The following is a 25,601-nucleotide window of genomic DNA, read 5'->3' as shown; positions in this document are numbered from 1 at the left end:
ATCTTTGGATAGGGGAAGAGTTCATCGTCAAGTGAAGATAGAGAGGATTACAGGAGGTAAGATGAATAATTTTGCTTATATTAAATAAAAAGCTTTTGCAGAAACAAAGTCATTGCTACAAAATTAGAAGAAAAGCAGAAACATGGGGAAAATTTATAGCAAGTTTTCTGATAAAGGTCTCATTTCTCAAATATATGTGAAACTGAGCTACATCTTTAAAAATAAGAACCTTTCCCCAATTGCTAAGTGGTCAAGGGATATGAACAGACAGTTTTTAAAGGAAGAAATCAAAGCTGCTAATATTCTTATGGAAATATTCTCTAAATCAGTAATAATTAGAGAAATACAGATTTAAAACAACTCTCAGGTACCACTTTACATACATCAGATTGGTTAAGATTACAAAAAAGGAAGATGATAAATGCTGGAGGGGATATGGAAAAATAAGTACACTGTTGGTCGAACTGCAGATTTGTCCTATCATTCTGGAGAACACTTTGGAACTCTGCCCAAAATGTTATAAAACTACATAACCTTTGACCCAGAAATACCTTTAGTAACTGTATGCCCCAAAAAGATAAAAGAAAAAAGAAAAGCATCTATATGTACAAAAATATTTATAGGAGCTCTTTTTGTGGTGGCAAAGAATTGGCAATTGAAGGCATGCCCATTAATTGGGGAAGGCTGACCAAGTTGTGGTATATGATTGTGATGGAATACTATTGAGCTATCAGAAATGGTGAAGTGATTGATTTCAGAAAAAAATCTGGGAAGACTTATGTGAACCAATGCAAAATGAATAGAGCAGAACCAGGAGAATAATTTACTTAGTAACACAATATTGTAAAGATAATCAACTGTGAAAGACTTATTAAATCTGATTAATACAGTGATCTATATGACAGTTCCAAAGACTCATGTTGAAAAATGATGTTCACCTCCACTCAGAGAACTGATAGACTCAGAGTGCATATTGAAGCATATTTTTTTCTGTTTTTTTTTCAAAACATGACTAATGAAGAAATATATTTTTCATGACTTCCATGTATAATGGGTATCACTTTTTGCCTTCTCAGTTGGTGTGGAAGGAGGTAGAGGAAGGGAAAGAATTTGCAACTGCAAATGAAAATAAAATGAAAAAAATAAAGCATGAGGGCACTTGCTGTGTTTGCAATTTATTGTCTTAGTTGGTTGGGGCCCTCAAACGTTAAGAAATTTGACCAGATTCACTCAGTCAGTATTTGTCAGAGGTGATACTCAAAACTTAGGTCCTCGTAACTCCTGACTCTGATAGCGTTCTATCCAATATGCCATGCCACCTAAAAAAAGTGATAGTACCTTACAAATTCTACAAACTGTTGCAAGTCTTTGACTGAGATGGGGATACACCTTTTCCCACTAAATATGTTCTCAATCATGCATAGTTCCATCCATAATCTGTGCTAGCCAAGGAACTTGTGGCATATTCCTACTCAAACTGGAATTTTCCCAGGTTGACAAAGCAATTGTTCTGACATAGTTGTTGAAAACTAGATTGTTAAACTATTCGATTCTTTCAGAATGAATTCAGATATCATTACAATAGATGATCATACTGTTTTCTGGAAAGTAATGAAAAATAGAGTTTAGGAACTGTTCAAAATTTCAAGAGCATTTAAAAGCCCCACTGGCATGCTCTTGTTTTCATACTGATCGAAGTTTATCTGAAATACTATCTTATACTCATACCCTTCAGGTGAAAATGAAGTTGTAGTACCTATCTAGGTAAAAATTACCACCTAATTTAGTTGACCTAGCAGTTCCAGAATTAGTGATTAGGGTACTAGCTACAAGGAGTTAGAGCAGTGAACAACCAGTAATAATAACAACAACAACAACAACAACAACAAAAATAGCTAATACTTATACAGCATTTCAAGGCTTTCAAGACACTTTACAAATATCTCATTTTATCCTCACAATAACCCTGGGAGGTTGGTGGTATTATTAATGATATTATCTCCATTTTACAGATGAGGAAACCAAGGCAGATATGTTAAATGACTGATTTGAATTCAAGTTCTTCTGACTTTCAGTCTTGTGTTCTATTCACTGTACCACTTAGATGCCTCTAGTTAATCATGAAAGATCCTCATTTTCCTGCTCTGTTCTTTTCAAAGGACAGAACTATGACTCCTGTGTGCAATGAGGACATTCTGTTGTAGTAATTATTGAATCATTTTAGTCTCATGTGCACTCAAAGAATATATCTGCTTGCCCAGGACAAAAAGAAGTCAGAAATTCAGTTTTATGAACATCTTATTATCAGTGCTGGGCAAAACTTCTACCTTTCTGGTACTAAAAACATTATGAAGTTGTTGATATTGAGATGAAAGGCTCTGATTGGAGTTGGTGGCTTGTGGCAGCTTGTTTTATTTTTTATTTATTTTTTATTTTTTATTTTTTATTTTTTTTTGACTTGTCTTCTGCATTTTATTTTTTTATACAGATATTTATTAGCTCGGTGACCTTTTTTTAAAATTTTATTTTATTTTATTTTATTAATTTTTTTGATTTATCAATAATCACTTCCACATGCTTTTGAGTTTAAAATTTTTCTCCCCCTTCCTCCCCACCACACTCCCCAAGATGGCGCACAATCTCATATAGGCTATACATTTACATTCACATTAAACATATTTTCACATTAGTGATGTTGTAAGTAGAAATTAAAATCAGTAGGAGGAACCATCAGAAAGAGGAAACAAAACTCAACAGAAGAGAAAAAAATAACAATTTGGCTTCCATAGTTCTTTCTTTGGGTGTGGATAGCATTTTCCATCACAAGGCCTCTGGAGATGTCTTAGATCCTTGTATTGCCAGGATGGGTTAAGTTTATCAATATTAGTCATCGCACAATGTGGCTGTTATTGTGTACAACATTCTCTTGGTTCTGCTCACTTCACTCAGCATCAGACCATATAAGTCTTTCCAGATTTTTCTGAACTCCATTTGCTTATCATTTCTTATAGCACAATAGTATCACATCACATTCATATACCACAACTTGCTCAGCCATTCCCCAGTTGGTGGGCATCCTCTCAATTTCCAATTCTTTGCCACCACAAAAAGAGCTGCTATGAATATTTTTGTACATATAGGTCCTTTTCCCATTTGTGTGATCTCTTTGGAATATAGCCCTAGAAGTGCTATTGCTTGGTCAAAGGGTATGCACATTTTTATAGCCCTTTGGGCATAGTTCCAAATTGCTCTCCAAAATGGTTGGATCATTTCACAACTCCACCAACAATGCATTAGTGTTCCAATTTTCCCACATCTTCTCCAACATTTATCATTTTGCTGTTTTGTCATGTTGGCCATTCTGATGGTGTGATGTGGTACCTCAGAGTTATTTTGATTTGCATCAATAGTGATTTAGAGCATTTTTTCATATGACCGTAAATGGCTTTAATTTCTTCATCTGAGAACTGTCTGTTCATATCCTTTGACCACTTATCAATTGGGGAATGGCTCGTATTCTTATAAATTTGACTTAATTCTCTATATATTTTAGAAATGAGGCCCTTATCAGAGAGACTGGTTGTAAAAATTCTTTCCCAATTTTCTACCTTCCTTCTAATCTTAGTTGCATTGGCTTTGTTTGTGCAAAAACTTTTCAATTTAATGTAATCAAAATTATCTATTTTGCTTTTTGTAATATTCTCTGTCTCCTGTTTGGTCATGAATTTTTCTGTTCTCCATAGATCTGACAGGTAAACTATTCCTTGCTCTCTCAGTTTGCTTATAGTATCAGCCTTTATATATAAATCATGTACCCATTTTGACTTTATTTTGGTATATGGTGTGAGATTTTGGTCTATGCCTAGTTTCTGCCATACTCTTTTCCAGTTTTCCCAGCAGTTTTTTTCAAAGAGTGGGTTCTTATCCCAGAAGCTGGGGTCTTTGGGTTTATCAAATAATATATTACTATAGTCATTGACTACTGTGTCTTGCATACTTAACCTATTCCACTGATCCACCACTCTATTTCTTAGCCAGTACCAAGCAGTTTTGATGATTGCTGCTTTATAATACAATTTAAAATCTGGAATGGCTAGACCACCTTCCCCTGCATTTCTTTTCATTAGTTCTCTTGATCTTCTGGACCTTTTGTTCTTCCAAATGAATCTTGTTATTATTTTTTCTAACTCTATAAAATAATTTTTGGTAGTTTGGTTGGTATGGCACTGAATAAGTAAATTAGCTTAGGTAGAATGGTCATTTTTATTATATTAGTTCGGCCTACCCATGAGCAACTGATGTTTTCCAGTTATTTAGATCTGATTTTATTTGCGTGAAAAGTGTTTTGTAATTGTGTTCATAGAGTTCCTGGGTTTGTTTCGGGAGTTAGACTCCTAAATATTTTATAATGTCTACAGTAAGTTTAAATGGAATTTCTCTTTCTATCTCTTGCTGTTGGGCTTTGTTGGTAATATATAGAAATGCCGATGATTTATGTGGGTTTATTTTATAGCCTGCAACTTTGCTGAAGTTGTTTATTATTTCAGGTAGTTTTTTACTTGATTCTCTGGGATTCTCTAAGTATAACATCATGCCATCTGCAAAGAGTGATAGCTTTGTTTCTTCTTTGCCTATTCTAATGCCTTCAATGTCTTTTTCTTCTCTTATTGCTAAAGCTAACGTTTCCAGTATGATGTTGATTAACAGTGGTGATAATGAACATCCTTATTTCACCCCCAATCTTATTGGAAATGTTCTAGCTTGTCCCCGTTACATATTATGCTTGCTGAACGTTTTAGATAGATGCTATTTATTATTTTAAGGAAGAGTCCATTTTTACCTATGCTCTCTAGTGTTTTTAATAGGAATGGGTATTGTATTTTGTCAAAAGCTTTTTCTGCATCTATTGAATGATCATGTGGTTTCTGTTAGTTTTGGTGTTGCTATGATGGATTATGCTGATAGTTTTCCTTATATTGAACCAGCCCTGCATTCCTGGTATAAATCCTACCTGGTCATAGTGTATTATTCGTGTGATAAGTTGCTGTAATCTATTTGCTAATATTTTGTTTAAGATTTTTGCATCTATAGTCATTAGAGAAATTGGTCTATAATTTTCTTTTTCTGTTTTGACTCTTCCTGGTTTAGGTATCAGCACCATATTTGTATCATAAAAAGAATTTGGTAAGATTCCTTCTTTACCTGTTTTACCAAATAGTTTATATAGTATTGGAATTAATTGTTCTTTAAATGTTTGATAGAATTCTCATGTAAATCCATCCGGCCCTGGAGATTTTTTCCTAGGGAGTTCATCAATGCCTTGTTCAATTTCTTTTTCTGAGATGGGGTTATTTAAGTATTTTACTTCCTCTTCTGTTAATCTGGGCAATTTATATTTTTGTAAATATATATCCATTTCACTAAGATTGTCCAATTTGTTGGCATATAGTTGGGCAAAATAATTCCTAATTGTTGTTTTAATTTCCTCTTCCTTGGTGGTAGTTTCACCCTTTTCATTCTTGATACTAGTAATTTGGTTTTCTTCTTTCTTTTTTTAAATTAGATTAACCAAAGGTTTATCTGTTTGATTGGTTTTTTCATAAAACCAGCTCTTAGTTTTATTTATTAATTCAATAGTTTTCTTAATTTCAATTTTATTAATTTTTCCTTTGGTTTTCAATATTTCTAATTTGGTATTTAATTGAGGATTTTTAATTTGTTCTTTTTCTAGTTTTTTTAGTTGTATGCCCAATTCATTGATCTCCTCTTTTTCTATTTTATTTATGTAAGCATTTAGAGATATGAAACTTCCCCTAAGAACTGCTTTTGCTGCATCCCATAAATTTTGGTATGTTGTCTCATTATTGTCATTCTCTTGAATGAAATTATTGATTGTTTGACCCAATCATTTTTTAGGATTAGATTATTTAGTTTCCAATTATTTTTTAGTCTATCTTTCCATGGCCCTTTATTACATATAATTTTTATTGCATCATGATCTGAAAAGGATGCATTTATTATTTCTGCCTTTCTGCATTGGATTGTGAGGTTTTTATGCCCTAGTACATGGTCAATTTTTGTGTATGTGCCATGTACTGCCGAGAAAAAAGTGTATTCCTTTCTATCCCCATTCAGTTTTCTCCAGAGGTCTATCATACCTAACTTTTCTAATGTTCTATTTACCTCCTTCTTTCTTGTTTATTTTGTGGTTAGATTTATCTAGTTCAGAGAGGGGGAGGTTGAGGTCCCCCACTAGTATAATTTTGCTGTCTATTTCTTCCTGTAACTCCCTGGACTTCTCCTCTAAGAATTTGGATGCTATACCATTTGGTGCATATATGTTTAGTAATGATATTACTTCATTGTCTATGGTGCCTTTTAGCAGGATGTAGTTTCCTTCCTTATCTCTTTTGATAAGATCTATTTTTGCTTTTGCTTTGTCTGAGATCAGGATTGCTACCCCTGCTTTTTTTACTTCAGCTGAAGCATAATATATTTTGCTCCAGCCTTTTACCTTTACCCTGTATGTGTCACTCTTTTTCAAATGTATTTCCTGTAAACAACCTATTGTAGGATTATGGTTTTTAATCCAATCTGCTATATGCTTCTGTTTTATGGGAGAGTTCATCCCATTCACATTTACAGCTATAATTACTATCTGTGTCTTTTTCTCCATCCTTTTTCCCCCATTTATGCTTTTCTTTCTCCCTTCTCCTTTCCCCCCTTCACTAGTGTTTTGCTTTTGACCAGCGCCTCCTTCGGTCCCACCTCCCTTCTATTATCCCTTTCCCTTTTCTTCCCCTTTACCCTTATTGCTTCTTCCCTCCCTTCTATCCCCCCTCCCTTTTCTTTCCCCTTTTGCCTCCTACTACCTATAGTGCAAGTTAGATTTCTATACCTAACTGATTATGTTATTCCCTTCTTGAGCCAAATCTGATGAGAGTAAGGTTCAGAAAATGCTCATCCCCCTCCCTTCTTTACCTCTGCTCTAATAGCTTTTGTGTTTTTTCCTGTAATGTAATTTACCCTTGTCTGCTTCCTCCTTTCTCAGTACATTTTCTTAGCTCAGACTAATCCACTTACTTGGATCCATTTAACCCACTTGATTCAATTTTTTTGTTCTCATTACATCAAAGTCAACTTATATCCACCCCCTTTATGTATCCTCCTTTAACATGGTATAATATCAATACAGTTCTCAAGAGTTGCAAGTGTCATCTTCCCTTGCAGGGATGTAAACATTTTGCCCTTATTAACAACATATTGTATCTTTCTGTCCCATTTACCTTGTCATGTTTCTCTTGAATCTTATACTTGAAGATCAAATTTTTTGTTGAGCTCTGGTCTTTCTATCAGGAATATTTGGAAGTCCCCTATTTCGTTGAATATCCATCTCCTTCCCTGAAAAATCACGCTTATTTTCTCTGGGTAGTTAATCCTTGGCTGCATTCCAAGCTCCTTTGCCTTACGGAATATCATGTTCCATGCCCTACAGTCTTTTAATGTAGAGGCTGCAAGGTCCTGTGTAATCCTGACTGTGGTTCCATGATATTTAAATTGTTTCTTTCTGGCTGCTTGCAGTAATTTCTCTTTAATCTGGTAATTTTGGAATTTAGCTATTATATTCCTTGGCGTTTTCAATTTGGGATCTCTTTCAGGTGGGCAGCGATGGATTCTTTCTAGAGTCATTTTATCTTCAGGTTCTAGGACTTCAGGGCAGTTTTCCTTTATGATTTCCTGAATGATATTGTCCAGGATTTTTTTTCATCATGACTTTCAGGTAGGCCTATAATTTTTAAATTGTCTCTCCTGGATTGATTTTCCAGGTCATCTGTTTACCCATGAGGTATTTTACGTTTTCATCTATTTTTTCATTTTTTTTTGTTTCTGGTTGACTGATTCTTGCTCTTTCATAGAGTCATTAGTTTCCATTTGTTCAATTCTAATTTTTAACATGGTTTTTTTCTGTTAGATTTTGTACTTTCTTCTCCAGTTGGTCAATTGTATTTTTAAGGGATTTATTTTCTTCATTGTACTTTTTTTCCAATTGGTCAATTGTGTGTTTTAGGGACTTGTTTTCTTCAGTGTACTTTTTCCCCAGTTGGCCAATTGTACTTTTAAAGGACTCCTCTACCTCTCTCATTTGACTTTTAAAATCCTTCTTGAGTTCTTCTAAGAAGGCTTTTTGGGCTTCAGACCAGTTCATATTCCCTTTTGATGTTGCAGATGTGGGTTTGATGACAGTGTTTCTGTCTTGATCTTCACTGTTCTCATAATAAGAATCTATTGTACGTTTCTTTTTACTCATGGTGTTTCTTTATTCCCTGGCCTTTACAGAGATTAAGCTCTCCTTCTGGGGAGCAGAGGGCACTGACCCAAGCTTATTGTGTTGGGAGCCTAGGTCTTGGTCACTGGCTTTGGGAACTGGGACCTCTTATGTTGGCAATTGGAGGCTGTAGGGTTCCGGCAGCTTATCTAGTGTTGGGCTGGAGTCAGCAAGGCTGGAACTTTTCAGGTAAATCTAGGTTGCTTGCTTTTCCTTTCCTTTAGCTTTGTTTAGCTCCTTTTAGGTAAGTGCTGCCAGGTGTTTATCTGCCTGGGGTCCCTTGCAGTGATGCCTCCCTTATTTCTGTTGAGATACTGGGAGACTTCTTTGCTGTAGAATGCCAAGGCACCTGGTGGTTTTCTGAGCTGGTTTCCACCAGTTACCCCACCCTCACTGAGGCACTTAGAGGTACAGCTGTTGGCATTTGCCTGCTTGACCACCTGGGCTTCGGGATCTCCTCCTGGTTGGCAGTTGGAGGCTGTAGGGTTCTGACAGCTTACCTGGTGTTGGGCTGGAATCAACAAGGCTGGGACTTTTTGGCACCTCTAGGTTGCTTTCTTCAGCTCCTTTCAGATGAATGCTGCCGCGTGCTTATCCACCTGGGGCCCTTTGTAGTGCTGCTTCCCTTCTTTTTGCTGAGGCACTGGGAGACCCATTTGCTGTAGAATGCCGAGGCACCAGAGTCTCCCCCTGGTGTGCTAAAGTGGGTCTTTCCACTACTGGGCAACTCCTGTTTCGTACTTCTCCCCTTCCCCCAGGGTAAGAGGGGCCTTTCCCGTTAATCCCTCTGGCTACCTGGGCTACTGCACTGCTGCACCCTGTCTTTCTTCTGGTTCAGCTGTTTCAGGGTTTTTTCTGGGGTGATATTTTCTGGGTTTTCAGAGGTTGAAAGCCACTACCTTTTTACTCCGCCCTCTTGGCTCCTGGAAGCAGCCTGTTTTATTTTTTAAATAAAATTTTATTGACATTTTTTGCTTTTATGTCATTAAGTCTCCCACTTTATCCCTTATCATCCAGAATACCATCCCTCATGACAAGAATTCTTAACATGGATCCACGTCCCCATGGATCGATTTATGGGAGTCCATGAAATTAGATGGGAACTAACCTCTCACTGAAATTGAGCATTTCTGGCAATTATGAATTTAGATAACAAACCATTATACTGAGAAGGCACCCATAAGTTTCACCAGAATGCCAAAGGGGTCTATGATATACAAAACAAAGATTAAGAACCTCAATTCTTAACAGAGAATTACACTTTACACCCATCAGATTGACAAAAATGACAAAAAAAAGAAAAAAATATCAAATATGAGGCCCTGTGGGAAAACAGAAACATTTATGCACTTGTTGGTGGATTATTAATGGGTGCAATTCTGGAAAGTAATTTGGAATTAGACAAGTAACTAAACAATGCAGGTCCTTTGACCCAGCTATGCCACTATCAGGCCTATACTCAAAAGAGATTAAAGAAAGAAGAAAAGGACTTATATGCACAAAAATTTATAGCAGCTTTTTTTTGAGGTGGCAAAAACTAGAAACTAAAGGGATATCCATCTATTGAGGAATGAGTGAATAAATTATGGTATCTGTGATGAAAAACTATTGTGATATAAAAAATGAGGAGATAGATCATTTCAAAGAGGCATGGAATGACATTTGAACTGAAGCTGACTCAAGTGAGTAGAAGACGACAATTCTATAACAACAATATTATAAAAAAGAACAATTTGAAGATTTTTATAAATTGATGAAGAATGAAATGAGAAGAACCAAGAGAAAAGTGTATATAACAGCAGCATTGTAAAGATAAACAACTTCGAAAGCTCTAAGAACTATATTTGATCAATACAATAACCATTCATGATTGCTGAGAACCAATGGAGAAATATGCTTCCTACCTCCTGACAGTTGATGGATTTAGGGTACAGAATGAGACATAGCTAGATAGATAGAGCTGTATATATCTATTTATACATTTGTATACAGCCAATGATGGAATTTGTTTTGCTTGATTATCAGTATTTGTTACAAGGAATTTATTTTCTTTTTTTAAGGGGGTTGGGAAGAGAAAAATAGATGTCTATTAATTAAAAAAAAAACACTTTAAAATAGGTTGTGGGGGTGCTACAAATTTGGATTGTTGTATGCACTTTCAGATAAGGTCACTATATTATTGGTTTTGTTTAATTGCTTTACTTTGTTACAAGAGAGCTGTCATGGGAAGGGTGATCTGGAAATGTTTGTAATATAAAAACAAAATACATTAATAAAATATTAAAAATACTTTGAAAAATTACAAGGAATAAGAGGGAGAAAAGCAGTTTAGTATTTAATATTTTAAAAGGCACACTCATAGTCCCTCATCTTTGCAAAGAAGCAGGGGATGGGAGCAAGGGTGGTAACCTGGTTTGTTTGTTTGTTTTGTCCAGCAGTTTTTTAGAAACAGAGAGAGATAATACTTCCCAAACCTCAATAATCATAAGCAATGTCTGGGCAATGTTAAGCCAAACACCTAAACCCTGGTATTATGGAAAATGGAGGTGAATCAGTGAAGGGAAGGGGTATAAAATAAGCATTTATGTAGCACCTACTATATGCCAGGCCCTGTGCTAAACACTTTACAAATATTGTCTCATTTGATCCTCACAGCAACACTAGGAGAAAATGCTTTTATTACCTCTATTTTACTGTTGAGGAAACTGAGGCAAACAGAGGTTAAGTGACAAAGTAATTGTCTGAGATTAAATTTGAACTCAGGCCCTCCTGACTGCAGGTCTAGCTTTCTATACCCTGTGGCACCTTGCAGTGATGAGCTTGTAGTGCTCCCTTAACCAGGCCTGGAAAAAAACAGAACCTCCTCACCTCAGGAGCCACCCATTTTTGCACCTTTCTGTGATTCATAGGATTGAATAGGCACTTGCCTCTACTGACCCAGGCTCAAGACTTGGTGCTTCCTGAAAGTTCCTAAATCTAGATTAACCAATGGCTTCAGAGCTTTAGTTTAAGAGTCAGCAACAAGCAAGTCAGCAGTGGCCCACTATATACTGAGGATCAGGATTGAGTTTTCTAGTCTGTATGGGTGAGATACTGAGGCTAGTGTTGATGGTGGTAATTGGAATAACCAAGAAAGGCTGAAATAGTCCTGAGTGTGAGAGGAGTAGAGTAGAATCAGTCTGAATACATTGCCTGGTCAGGCAAGGTAGGATCTTGGCTATGTCTGCTTATTCTAGTTTGTCCTAAGAAGGATCAAACAAACTGGGCCATAAGTACCCATGGGTTCCAGAGCAAGTTATAAGTCAGGACTGAAAAAGGATTACAAAATTCTCCTAAAGGCAGAGTAGGATATGGTGACTGCCTATATGTGTTTTTAAGGTGTCATCAAATGTAGCTTGAAGTTCCCATAAGAATATCTTTAACTAGTAATGTATTATGCTGTCCGTGCAGTGGGCAGCCAGCTGTGTCAGCCACAAGATTGCGAAACCATCCTTTGGCTTAGTTGTCCTAGAATTTCCATGAGTGGGCCTCTAAAAATATATTCCCTGGGTGCTTTAAATTGGGGAGGTCTGTTGCCTGACTGGCAAATTGCCCTCTATGATAGTGTCCACTGTAGTATTTGAAGGGAAGGCTGGATGGAAGCCTGACAGTAGCTCAAGCACGATTGAAGCATAGAATTGTCCAGACAAGGAAACATCAGTTAAAACAGACAAAGGAGCTTGAGAAGAAGTTTCGGAACAGTTGTTGTAGGGAGTGTCATAGCGAATCATTTAAAGGAGGAGTAAATGGATTCCCTTGCTGCCGTGAGGGCTCAGTTGAGATTAGATAAAACAAATTTATGTTGGACTCATTCAGAATAGTTTCATGACTTCATCCAACACAGTTTAGCAGCAAGTAAATACAAGTGGAGAAGGCTAATAGTTCACATAAGCAAGGATTGGAGTTTGGCAAGCCAAGTGCAGGGATCAAGGAATTCTAGAATAGAGGACAGTTTACCATATTGCTTAATCACAGGGCCAAGATTGGGAAGGAAGGAAATGAAACTAGAGTAGAGGCAATAATTGGGAATGAGGGGAAGTATTGAGGAATGGAAGGACTTAAACTCAAGTTGGGGATGATGAATAAATTTAAGAGGAGTGGAACATATGGACAGATGTAATGATAAAGAAATTTCAAAATTTTTGGTCATAGAATTTTGGTCATAGTTCTTGAAGAGTATAGTTTTAAAGAGTTATGTAGGGTACCAAAGGAAGGCAATAAGTATTTATATAGAATCTACTCTGTGCAAGGCACTGTGTTAATCACTTTACCAATATTATCTCATTTGATCCTCACAACAACTCTGGGAGGTAGGTTCTGTTATTATCCCCATTTTATAAATGAGAAAACTAAGGCGACAGAAATTAAGTGACTTGCCTGGCATCACATAGCTTGTAGGTATCTGAGTCAGGATTTGAAATCAGGTCTTCCTGACTCTGTGCCCAATGTTCTCTATATTGTACCACCTAGCTGCCCAAGAGGCTGACTTATCTGTGGTCACACAGTTAGTATGTCTCAGACATAGGACATGATCCAAATACTTCCTGGTTCTAAGGTTGTCTAAGACATTGTATGCACAACACTGCCTCTGAAGATAATTTCAACATATTAAGATTCTTTATGCTTAGAATAAATAATTAAGCCACAGTTTGAATGAACATATCTTCCCAACTTAAGTAATTCACATGCTTTTGTTTTGTTTGATAAATTAGGCTGCTTTGGATAGATGGAATTTTTAAAAAGGTGAATAGCATGTTTTCTTTTCTAGCATGCTTTCCCTTCACAATTCATTCACTTTCTGCTAAGGATTCTATCAGTAGGATGTCTCTGATGTCCAACAGTGGCCAAATTAAAAGTGGTAGGTCATTTTCCCCCCTTAAAAGTCCTAAAAATGAAATAAGATTTTAAACAGCACTGTCATCTTGTACTGTTGTGATTTAATGTGAGATAAATACATATGCTAATTTAAAAGCTTTGAATAAAATGCTTCCTTGAAATCTAATGATTATATGCAAATGAAGTAAAATATAGAAGGAAAATCTGTGTTGCTTCTTAACAATGGTTATATCAGTAGAATGCAAAAGTAAACTTTAACTATACTTTAATTTTTAACTTCCAACTTTACATAACTAAATAAAATGAGCTTTTGTTGACATAATTGGTGCAATGAAATTTTTCTATAAAGCAATAGACGTTAATTGCTAATCACAGCCATATGACATTTGATATTTTCACATTTTGCACTATTCTCCATTGATTCTACTTTTGCCTCAGCAACAGCTGATATAAATCTAGAAGTGATAAATTAGTAATGTATCATCAGTAAGGGGGGAGGGATGGAACAGCTTTGTGACCTGGTTTTTCCTTTTTGAAAGGGGTCTAACTTCCACAGATTTAATTTGCTACTATAGCAGGTTGGTGATAATAAAGAGTGTAGTATCCAAGTTAAATTATTCCTACTGTTTTCTGCAGGAAGAAAACAATGTTAAAGATAGTATCATAGGGTTCACAAATAATGTCTCTTTGTTTTTTGCAATTGTTACTACAATGAATGATAATAATAAGCTTAACTTCTTTGCTAAATAATGGAATAGATTCATATGAGAAATCATAAAATGTTAGCACTTGAAAGAAATTGGGCATATCTAAATCAAAGCATTTATTTTATAAATGATGAAACTGAGGCCTACCCAGAAAAATAGGATGACTTACTTCAGTTCATATCACCCATGTTAGAAACAGGAGTATTTTTTTGTTCTCCTGATTCTCAGTCTGCTGTTTTCAAATACAACATGCTAGTTAACATAAATTTTCTGCACTTTTGTTACTAATGGTGAAATTGTGAGGTGTTAATTCAATATTCAGAATAAAAACTTTCAAGGATGAATAATTGCAAAATTTCTTTAAAATGCTTGTGTCAGGGTAGTGTCAACTCTGGTGTGATAAACTCAGCAATGGAATATCATAGGTTTGTGGAGTTAAATGGACTTTAGAAATCATATAGTCCAATTTCTTCACTCTACAGACGAAAAAGACAAGTGGGCTTGTCCAAGGTTACAGAAATAGTGAGTAACTGAGCCAGGATTTGAACTCAAGATACTTTGACTCCATTTGGTGCTTCTTTCACTGCCTCTCATAGATAGGGAAGCTGTAATTATGCTTTGGAGGCAGTATTTGATCCAAAGTATAGTTGAATCTGTATAATTACAAGTCACATGAAACTAGTTAACTATAATTTATATTTAAATCTGTAGCACCAACTACTTTAGCTATCAAATACAAGGATTTCATTTTTAAAAAATCTTCATGTTGTTATAATAATAGTTTATATTTACATAGCAACCTTAAAGTTTGCAAAGCAGTTTTCTCACAATAACCCTGTGAGTCAGGTAGTACAAGTAGAACCATTTTCAACTTTATGGATAAGGAAGTTGATTCACAGAAATGTTAAGTGACTTGTACAGGGTCATGTAGCTAAGTGTCAGAACATGGGCTAGTTTTCTAACTGCAAGTCCAATGAGTTTCCTCCTGTTACACTCACTGCCTTTTATCTACCCAGAAGCCCTTAATGCTGTGGTAAAATTCAATTTTCTCATAGTAATTTATATCTTCTGTCTTGAAAGATGATAGCTTTGAAATATAAACTCTATCTGTTATTAAGTAGAACTATGTGTGGAAAAGTATCAGTATTCAACATTCTGAACCAAGGATACTGCAAGTTCTCAAAATACCTTCTGAAGAATCAAACGGAGACTGAACATGTTCAGAATAGTTTTAAATGCACTTTAATATATTCTAACTTTTGGAAAAAAGATTTTTTTGGTGGTGAGAAGGCAATCAGGGTTAAGTGACTTGCCCAGGGTCATATAGTTAATAAGTGTCTCTAAGGCCAGATTTGAACTCAGGTCCTCCTGACTCCAGGGTTGGTGCTTCATTTACTGTACCACCTAGCTGCCCCACTTTTGGGAAATCTTAAAACTCACTTAGCCATAATATTAAACAACTAAAATGCCCATTTCCTAGCCATACCAGATAGTCAAAAACTTTATTTATTTATTTATTTTTACCAAGTTAAGAAGGAGGAATTTATCTATACATATATGAATTTCTTTGTAAATGTGAATTCTTTTCATTGGATTTCCATATTTTTATTTTTAGGGCCAGCTCAACCAAGTATCCTGAAATTCCTTTGAGAAACAGATTTATGTACAAACTCTAAGAGAAATTATTTTCTTTGGGGAAGTGATTTTTGTTTTTGTTAGGCAATTGGGGTTAAGTGACTTGCCCAGGGTCACACAGCTAATAAGTGTCAAGTGTTTGGTCTGAGATTGGATTTGAACTCAGGTCCTCCTGACTTCAGGGCTGGTGCTCTATCCATTCCACCACCTAGCTGCCCCCAAGGGGAAGTGATTTTTAAAAGACTGATAAGATCCTGTTGGCTTCCTTCTTATTTCTTTTCAGTTCCGTATTTTAGGAAGAGGTATATAGAGGAGTGAAAAGGGCACCAGACCATGAAACCTAGTCTAGGTTTAAGTTCAAGTCCATATTTTAGGAAGCAATATATAAGAGGAATGAAAAGGGCACCAGACACAAAACCTTGCCTAGGTTTAAATTCCAACTCTGATATTTGTATGACCCTAAGACCATAGGTTAGAGGCAGCTAAGTGGCTCAGTGGATAGAGCGCTGGGCATGGACTCAAGAAGACCTGAGTTTAAATTTAGCCTCTGCCACTTACTAGCTATAGGACCCTAGGCAAGTCACCTAACCTCTGTTTGCCTTAATCCACTGGAGAAGGAAATAGTAAACCACTCCAGTATCTTTGCCATGAAAACTCTATGGACAGTGTGGTACATGGGGTCATGAAAAGTAGGATAGGACTGAACAACCACAAGATCATAGGTTAAATAAAATTTAACCCCTGCTTTTCAGGTTCATCTGTAGTGTGGGAATAATTATACTTATTCCATCTGACTCACAGGTTCATTGTGATGCTTGAGCTTTGTAAAACTTGATGTGATTATAAATATGTTGCTATCCTTTGATTGGAAAGAAATTTGAATATTTTTTCATTCAAAGTTACTCCAAATCACTTCATATTCCTGATGGGAAGCAGTGCAGTTATTCCCCACTAGTATCCTACTCTGTTGTGGCAAAGGGAGAGGTGATGTCAGTGAAGCATCTAGGGGCTACCAGTCTGGAAAGGTTTTTGGTCTGAATCTGGAGATGGACTATATGTCATGAAAGGAGTGGCTTAGTAAAGTGGAAGAGGTTAATTACCAGGCTGACTGTAGAATAGTGTATTTTATGGTGACAGCAACTCTTGAAGATTATTTGTTCAGTTCTATATGAATCAGTGGTAGAAGTATACTAATGAAATTATAGAAGCTTTAAGTATTTGAGATGTATTATTCAGTAGTAATACAAATGATTAATGAATTAATTGATTAATGCTGACATTATATGATGAGTGAGCTGACCAGGAAGCTGCAAAGCATTGTGTAGCTTCTCCATGATGTTTGTTCATCTGCTCTGATGAACAAAAAGCCTCAAGCAGATGAAGCCAACAGAGTTTCATCAATCATCACATATCACTTAACCACAAATATTGGGGGGGGGTAATTTTAAAATACTTTCTATTTTGAGTTATGCCACATTTAAAAATGTGCACTTGGCAATTGGAGATTTTTCCAATGAGCCTCACAAATATGGGTTTAAATTAGATATCAACTAGTAGAAAGATTACTGGACTACAAGTCAGAATGTCCAGGTTCCAGTCCTGGCTTAGCTTCTAATCAGCTGTGACTTTGGGAAGATCACTGAACCTATCTCTGGTTTCCAGTTGTTATAGTTTTTTCATTTGTAAAATGAGAGAAGAGGGGAGATCTTATAAGATCTAGCTTTAAAATGATCTGATTATATGATTGTAAATATTATGTGATTATCTAAAAGAAATTTAATTTCTCCCTCAGTAAATAATCAGTACATAATACATCATTTGTATGAATTCACCAAAGGCATCAACAAAACAATTACATGTTAACAAGAAGCTAGAGAAAGGTCTCAATTACTTCGAAAAGAGTTGGGACCAGAATTCTGGGTGCCAGGATAGTAGTCACTGGGAAATGGTAATCATAATTAGTAAGTACTATTTCTGAATATTATAGCTGGATAGCAGCCTTGCGATTTATGATTTGGGGAAAAATTCACATTTGGGGACAAATAAGAACAGGGTGTCTATTATGTACAACCATGTTCACACACACAAAAAATTCTAATGAGTTTTTCTTTTCCTCTTGAAATCATGTACTATATATTCTTGTAAAAATAACATGAATTTTTACACGTTTAGCTGTGAAAATCAGTATGAAATTCCCTTAACACCAGTCCATCTTTTTACATTTCAACAATAAAGGAGCAGAGGCCGAGAAATTAAATATAATAAAAAATGAAATATTTATTCTTTTGGCTCAATAATAATGTATCTCACCATTCTTAAAGGGAATAGCAATTTCGTGCATGCAAGTCACCAATACACTTACTACAAGTCAATAGTTTTATAAAAGTACTCTACGTTAAAATTTTGCTTGTGTAAGAAAACCAAATTGTTTTATGCTGGGTAATTATACAACTTTGCTACTTTGCTTTTGTGAATCAAGAGCATGGATCCCACATAATTTCTGCAACAAGTCTAGAGCAGCATGAATTAAAGAAAATAAGAATTATCTGTGTAAATAAATACTAAAAGAGATAAGATGATTATGAAAATGGATTATGTTGCAGTGAGTATAGTTAGAAACAAATGAACTGGGTCTGGTTTTTTCCCTAACAATGTGTTTTGCACTATGAAATGATTAGAAATAATTGTATCAAAACAAAGGAACCCACAAATACCCTTTCTCTTACTTTTATTTTGAGAAGTTCTTCATGGAAAAGTATCATGGATTCAAAAGTCTATAGTTGTTAATTGTTTTTAAAAAAGTGAAAGCATAAAATAAAATAAACTTGCCATGACACCAACCTGAAAATAATTTTCTTATGTACAGAATGCTGACAAATAAAACAATATTTTTACAATATGTATATTTAAGCATTTTAACAGATCTTTTAAAACAAAAAAAGAAGTAAAGGTTTTTTTTAGCACAATAGGCAGTTTGCAAGGTGTTTTCTTAAAATTTTGATAGACACCATATGATAGTCATTTAAAATTTGAAAAGCAAAACTAAAGAAGCTGTTAAAGAACTGTAAACTATTACTCATGACATAGCAGACAGAGGTCTGGTTGAATATTTGTTTTCACTTTACCACCAACATATGGCTTTCTATAATAGACATGAAAAATGGAAGGAGTAAGAAGCTATAGCAGCAGCACAGGCAATATTAACATGCGTTAGTGAGAGCCTCCAAACTATGTATAATGAATGGTACAGGATACATCATATTTGTTGCTGCACACTTGCAAAAAATACACATACTGTGGTACATATTTGATTCATAAAAGTTATTTGTCTGGCCATATATATTTGCTCAAACATGCACCACAGGATAAAATAACTATTTACATAACAGAGGCTGTTTCATTGACAAAAATGTCAGCTTTGTTGAGAGCAGAAGATGGCTAAGCAATACTGCAGAACAATGTGGAACAACTATTCTCATGTGATATGTTTTGTCTGTTACTTTGCCGAAGCAGATTCCTTCATCTGCTTTCTAGAAAGTAACATTTAACCAAAACAAAATATAGGACTTTGATACTTGGAAGAAAATTTGCACTTGCTGAAACAGAATTATTTTCATAAAAATAATCCATTAAAAATTAGAGGAGACTTTACAGGCACATAAAAGTGTTTACAATGAGATACACATAACAAGCTGAAACACTCCCAGATTTAGGGGCATCTAAGAAATAGAAGGGTTGAAAATATTATCAATATTATGTATTATTTCCCTCCCTGGGCGTAAGCTAGGATTGTAGCTATCATGATAGCAAATAACTTCTGTCTGTATAATTGAGGAAACCATAGAGCAGACCTCTTGGTTCTCTACATTTTCCTAAAATTTTAAACTCATTTACAGAGTCACAAAGAGTAGTGAACAACTTGTGAATTATGGAAATGATAAAATAATTAGGTCAAATTTTGTTTAAAAAAAAACATGGCAAATGTTGCATGTGAAATACAGTGGATACAATTACTGTACTAAAACAGTTTGGTGTTTATGTAATTGTATCGATCACTTTGCAGAACTCAACTGGTCCCTACAGACTAAGTAGCCACTTTGTCTCTTCTCTTCAGCAGTGTCAGATGGTAGTGAGAACAGCAAACCCCTGTCAGTGTTGTTACCCTGTTTTACAGAGTTACAGTGACAGAGAGGGGTCACTGTCTTGTGAGAGGCACTGACCTTAGGTATGTTTGAAAAAAAAAACAGTCAGTTTGGCATAGACCTCCTAAAGGAGTGCAGTTGACACAAACACATCACCTTCACAGGCTGTAAACAATTGACCACAAAGAGAGTTCTTTGTTTCTTTTTACTTTTTATTTTCCCTGACATCTTTCCCTTTACTTCCATTTTCTAGTCTGTCCATTTCAAACTTTTCTTTGTCTGGTTTTGTTACACTATCATATGAAGGTGGAGAGGTTGTAGAGGAACTTTCATCTGTTTTTTCTGGAGTGGTGTTACCATTTAGTTTATCAATAATTAAGTGTTCTTTAATAGGTAGGTCTACCCTACCTTTACCATTATCGTTATTATAGTCATTTGGTATCTTTTTAAGCCTTTGTCTAAAAAGATAGCATTTGAAATTACGCTGAATGATAGCAGCAGAAACCTCTTCTTGTTTCCGTTTCAAAGTAGTTGTAATTGGCTCATAGGAGACTTTGGAAGGATTAGATGCCATAAACCGATCTTCCATCTGTATTCTGAGAGCATCCATCTCTCCACTCTCTCCCAAAACGCGCTTTGTGAATGCAAATAAGATGTCAAGACAGTGAATTCTGTCCCCACTTACCATGGGCAGGTCCATGGCTATGAGCTGGACTTTGTTTGGTTTTGCTATAAGAAGAGGTGGATCTAGGGCAGCTGCAAAATCAGAGAGTTTACTGTATTCTATGAACTGGGTGGCATCAGGATCAAACTTCTCCCAAACCTCGTAGAACATCTCAAAGTCATCCTCACTTAGTGGCTCTGCACTCTCTTCAGTAGCAACACTGAAGTTCTCCAGGATAACAGCGATGTACATGTTTACAACCACCAGGAATGAGATGATGATGTAACTGACAAAAAAGAAAATCCCAACAGATGGGTTGCCGCAATCTCCTTTGACTGAGCTTCCAGGGTGAATTGTGTCAGGGTCACAGTCTGGTGGTCCACTGTTAAGAATGGGTGCCAGCAAACCATCCCAACCAGCAGATGTGGTAATTTGGAAGAGGCAGATCATGCTGTTGCCAAAGGTTTCAAAGTTAAACATGTCATCAATTCCATATTCTTTCTTAACATAAGCAAAATTGGACATTCCAAAGATAGCATAGATGAACATGACCAGGAAGAGCAGGAGCCCGATGTTAAACAGAGCAGGGAGGGACATCATCAAAGCAAAGAGCAGTGTGCGAATCCCCTTTGCCCCTTTGATGAGACGAAGGATTCGTCCAATCCTGGCAAGACGGATCACTCGAAACAGGGTAGGGGACACGAAATATTTTTCTATCATTTCAGCTAGAAACATACCTGTGGGGAAAAAGAATAATCTCTTCACTAAGGAAAGTTCATCTTTTCATAACAGTTCTTTAATCTCAACTAAGATGACAATGTATCAAATATTAAGCCAGATGTTGAGTATGGACATTTTATTTTAGAACTCTACAAATTATAGACTTCTACTAAGTGTCATGAGCTCGTGGTCTAAAGTAAGCAAGTTAAGTTTTAATAAATAATATCATTAAGTTTTAATAAATAGTTTCAAAGTTTTACAGAACAAAATTACATGTGTCACTAAGGCCCCTTCCAGTTATAAATCTATAAATATTAAATCTTGCACAAATAATCTCATCTCTCTGACAACATAATCTTATTAAATCTAAGATTTAAGCACCTACCATGTGCAAAGTCTCTATTAGATGCTAAGGATATCTAGATGAAGTATGATGTGATCCCTGGCCTCAGGGAATTTATAATCTAACACAAGGGATAAAGGTGTGAATAAATAAAAATGACAGAAGGAAGTATGTAATGAGAAAAACAGAAAGATCCAGGCAAAGTTCTTTAAAAAACATTAGAGATGTGATCCCTACAGCTAGGGGGTTATTAATGGGAGGCAAACAAAGTTTTCATTGAGAGAGAGAAAAAACACTGTCCCTATCACTCAATCATTTTGTTCTTATCTTTAAATGCATTTGTGTAACAATTAAAGGCACCTTGAGAGACTTGGGCAACCTTATTTCATTAGGCAACACACAGTTCATGTGGAGTTTTTTTGGTTTCAATTTGTAAATAAGTTTCAGGAATACAGACCTTCAGGGATTTAACTGGAGTTAAAATAAATTTTCTTACTCTAAATCAGATGGTTGTGTGTGGTCTGGGATTATGAGTTAGTACCAGTATAAAGGGAGTCAAAAGAACAGACAATCATAGCCTGGGGATTTTTGCTAGTTTTCTGGCTTGGTAGTGGTGGCTCATAGTTCTCAGTGGTTATGCACTAAAAAAGTTTTAGCCCTGTTGTGCTGGCCAGGAGAGGGACCAGCTGTTCAGAGGCACAGAGACTGTCTCAGTAATCATGAGGCCAGAGGACCCAATGTGACAAAAATCAAAGACTTCATACTCAGAAGACATAACAAATGTGTAATGGAGAATTATGAGAATGGCAGAAGTGTGGTTTGCCCTGGCCACATGTATATGCCCTCCATCTGTTTGCTCTATTCATATGTGTTTCTGGTTTATCTGCCCCTTCTCTTTTGTTCCCTCTTCATGTATGTGTACTCCATGAGTGTTTCTTGGTCATGTGTGTTCTTTCCACATGTGCTTTCAGTCATTTGGGATATGGTAACTTGTGGGAAAAGTATACCCCAGTGTATGTTTTGAGATAAATTTTCTTTTCACTTAATTTTCTAAGTTATTTGATTATATTTATTTGGTTGTGAATTAATGTATCCTCTGGTTGGCTAATAAAAGCAAACACAATTGGGGTTCATGAATTATGGGTTTGAATGAGTGCTAACTCACAAAGTGCTGATGACCTGCCATCGTATCTGGGAAACTTTTTGTGTGAGGAGTTCCTAAACTTAACATATTTGTAGTATATACTTAAGATATTTTGGTACATACTGCACATCCAGCGAATACACATTCACACACACACACATACACAGCAAGACAATTCAAATTAAGCTTAATTTTCACCTCCATTTGGTGTCTCCCAAGAGAAAGCATATCTTACCCACAATGGAAAGAATGACCACTACAAAATCAAAAATGTTCCATCCTATGGTGAAGTAGTAATGGCGGAGGGAGATCATCTTCAGCACACATTCTCCAGTGAAGAGGACAATGAATACGAGGTTAATCCGGGACAGAATGCTAGTCATATCATCACTCTGGTCATCAGTCTCCACCATCATGGTGACCATGTTGAGGCAGATGAGAATCATGATGCTGATATCAAAGACTTGTCTGGTTACAAAGTCAAAGACCATTCCCTGGAATTTATTCTGCAAAATATAGAATGTTGTCATTCATTTTCTTTTTCTCCAAAAGGAAAATTAAAGAATTCTGAATGCAGTATAATGACAAAAAAATGGCCCCTCTGCATTTGAGTGGCAGAACTGGTAGACAAAAGCAGCTCTTCCTAAATTATCATTGTTCCTTTTATACATACACTTCCTTGAGGTCTTTCCCTTTTTCTCCATTTCCTTCTCCCTCTCTGTTGGTGTGTTACTTGAGAAACAAAGTAATCCAGTAACAGAGCATATAGAAAAATATAATAATGATAAAAATCAGAGCTTCTTTAGCCTTCATGAGCTTACTTTGGTCTTATGAGAAACAATGAATTGAGTAGGTCAGAAACTGAGCAATTAACTGAATCTGATTCTATCTTAGGATCTCTAGCACCTAGCGTAGTGCCATTCACATAATGATTCTGCATATATATATATATATATACATCTGAAATGAATTGCTCTTTGTTAAATTCTGAGATGCACATGTCTGCACTAGAAGTGGAAGATGGGGAAGGCAGAAGTTACTCTTTTATGGACCTTTTTATGATTGCTATGTAGGTGCCATTTACACTTCTGTATGACTATCCCCATGGGACTTTGGAATCAAATATGTTAACAACATTTACTGATTCTTTTCTGAAATGTTAGATGAACTGCTGAGTTGTTTCAGTAAACAGTTCTAGCTTCTTGCTCTTTAAAGGAAGAATATTTCCTGTCCAAATTGGCAAACAGAGAAAGACAAAATAAACCAATAGAAAAGGATTATATAAAGATGCTGAAAAGGGAGAAGCTCCCAGACAGAAGGTGGTATGGAAGTCAGTCAGGAGATAAAAAACTGGCTACATGATGGGAGAATCACATAAAATTTTCATGATATGGCCAGCGCTACAGTTAGGATGGGGGAAAGGAAGTAAAAAATGAGGCAAAGGAGAGTTAAACACTTATCTTGCAATCATATACCTTCTTCCCAAACTCTTTAAACATTTGAGTTTATATGAAGACTAGTGATATTTTATCTAGGGATGTGTAAACTTTTGACATCACTGGACCTAGATTACAAATGGTTAATTTCAGTTTGCCTCATATTTGGAACCTGATAATTCTTAGTCACATTCAGAGTAAGAGCAAATTCTTCACTCTTTAATAAACCTTGCAAGAGGAGCTACAAAGAGGTGATGCCACAAAATTTGCTTGATTTACATCAAATTCACCATGTCAATATGTCCATAATATAAAGGATTATTCTTACTGCTGGTCTAGGGATAGGTTTCTGGGGTTTCTTCGATCCTAGTTTCTTCATTGCATTATAATATTTTTTCTGTTCCTCTGTCATAAAAATGTCTTGACCTCCAAAGTAAAGAAATATTATGAAAACTGGTTACAACCATTGACATGTTCAATATGTTACTGAAATTATTTTCATAAAATACCTCTGAAGTATTAGGTCAACTTGAGTGGGTTTTGAAATTTTCGAGTTTCCATTCTGAGATACTAATCTAAGTTTAATGCTCCATAAATTTAAAAGGTGTGAAAGTTCAAGCATATGGTACATTTGTGGAATAAATAATAGAGTGATTGCTGGCCTTCAAGTCAAGAAATCTAGGTGTAAATCCTGGTTTTGCCACTAATTGTGTGACCATGGATCAATGATTTCTTCAATTTCCTTTTTTGTAAGGTGGGAATAACAATATGATCCTTCATAGGATTGTTGTGAGGAGATTGCTTTGTAAAATTTAAAGTGATACTTACATATGAGTTATTATGTTATAAATAGGAAATAATAACAATTCACATTCTTTTGTAGCACCTTTGCATCAGGTAAACTTACAGAGTAGGAGAGAACTAAGTTTTTTCTGTTTAAAACATATTGGAGAGCCCATGCAAATATAAGCTTTTCAAGCTCTTCACAACCTGGCCTCGTCTTACCTTCTGGGACTCATTACATATTATTCTCCTTGCACTCTGTAGTCTAGCCAAATTGGCCTTGCTGTTTCTCACACACTATACTCTCTCCTTACCTCCTCCTTGTAGAATCCTTTGCTTCCTTATAATTCTCAGTTCAAGCACTGTCTTCTACATAAAACCCCTCCTGATTCTTCTAGCTACTGAAGCCCTTCTTTCATAAACTTCCCAAATTTAATTTTATATCAATTCTGTATATGCTTTTATCTTACAGAATGCCAACCAGTTTCTTGAGAGCAGGACTGTTTCATTTTTGTCTTTGTATACTCAGTGCCCAGCAAAGTACCTGGTATATAGTAGTAGGCACTTAATAAAAACCTATTGATTGATTGATTAACTGATTAAGTTATGATTTAAATTCTTTGTTAGGCAAGCTTTAAGAGTAATATCATAATGAAATCATCCTTTTGCTTTGGCATAAGCATGCACTCCATGCAGTAGAACAGTTCTATTTTATTCTGTAATCTTTCCCGAGATTTGCCTTTAAATAATTCTTTAAGCAATTTGTGTGTTTTTTTTGTATAATCCTAAAATGAAGCCAGCAGGTTCCCCTCCTGAAATCGTGTGA

At 35.7% G+C, this 25,601-nt stretch overlaps 1 protein-coding gene across 13 annotated transcripts in view; it reads right to left on the bottom strand.

The window, feature by feature from the left end:
• Positions 1–19,890: 19,890 nt before the first annotated feature.
• SCN3A (sodium voltage-gated channel alpha subunit 3) overlaps positions 19,891–25,601 on the bottom strand; it is a 96,803-nt gene continuing 91,092 nt past the window's right edge. For all 13 annotated transcript variants that reach the window (XM_027865781.1, XM_027865787.1, XM_027865790.1 and 10 more), the window contains 3 exons: positions 24,321–24,425; positions 22,792–23,062; positions 19,891–21,086 (listed from right to left, as the gene is read on the bottom strand). In XM_027865781.1, the coding sequence (XP_027721582.1) occupies positions 19,891–21,086; positions 22,792–23,062; positions 24,321–24,425 (1,572 nt within the window). The remainder of the gene's footprint in view (positions 21,087–22,791; positions 23,063–24,320; positions 24,426–25,601) is intronic.

Source organism: Vombatus ursinus, unplaced genomic scaffold (assembly GCF_900497805.2).
Source record: "Vombatus ursinus unplaced genomic scaffold, bare-nosed wombat genome assembly UNPS02014779.1, whole genome shotgun sequence".
Lineage (NCBI taxonomy): Eukaryota > Metazoa > Chordata > Mammalia > Diprotodontia > Vombatidae > Vombatus > Vombatus ursinus.
Note: the sequence above shows the minus strand (reverse complement) of the source record. Positions and strands in the feature narration are given on the sequence as shown.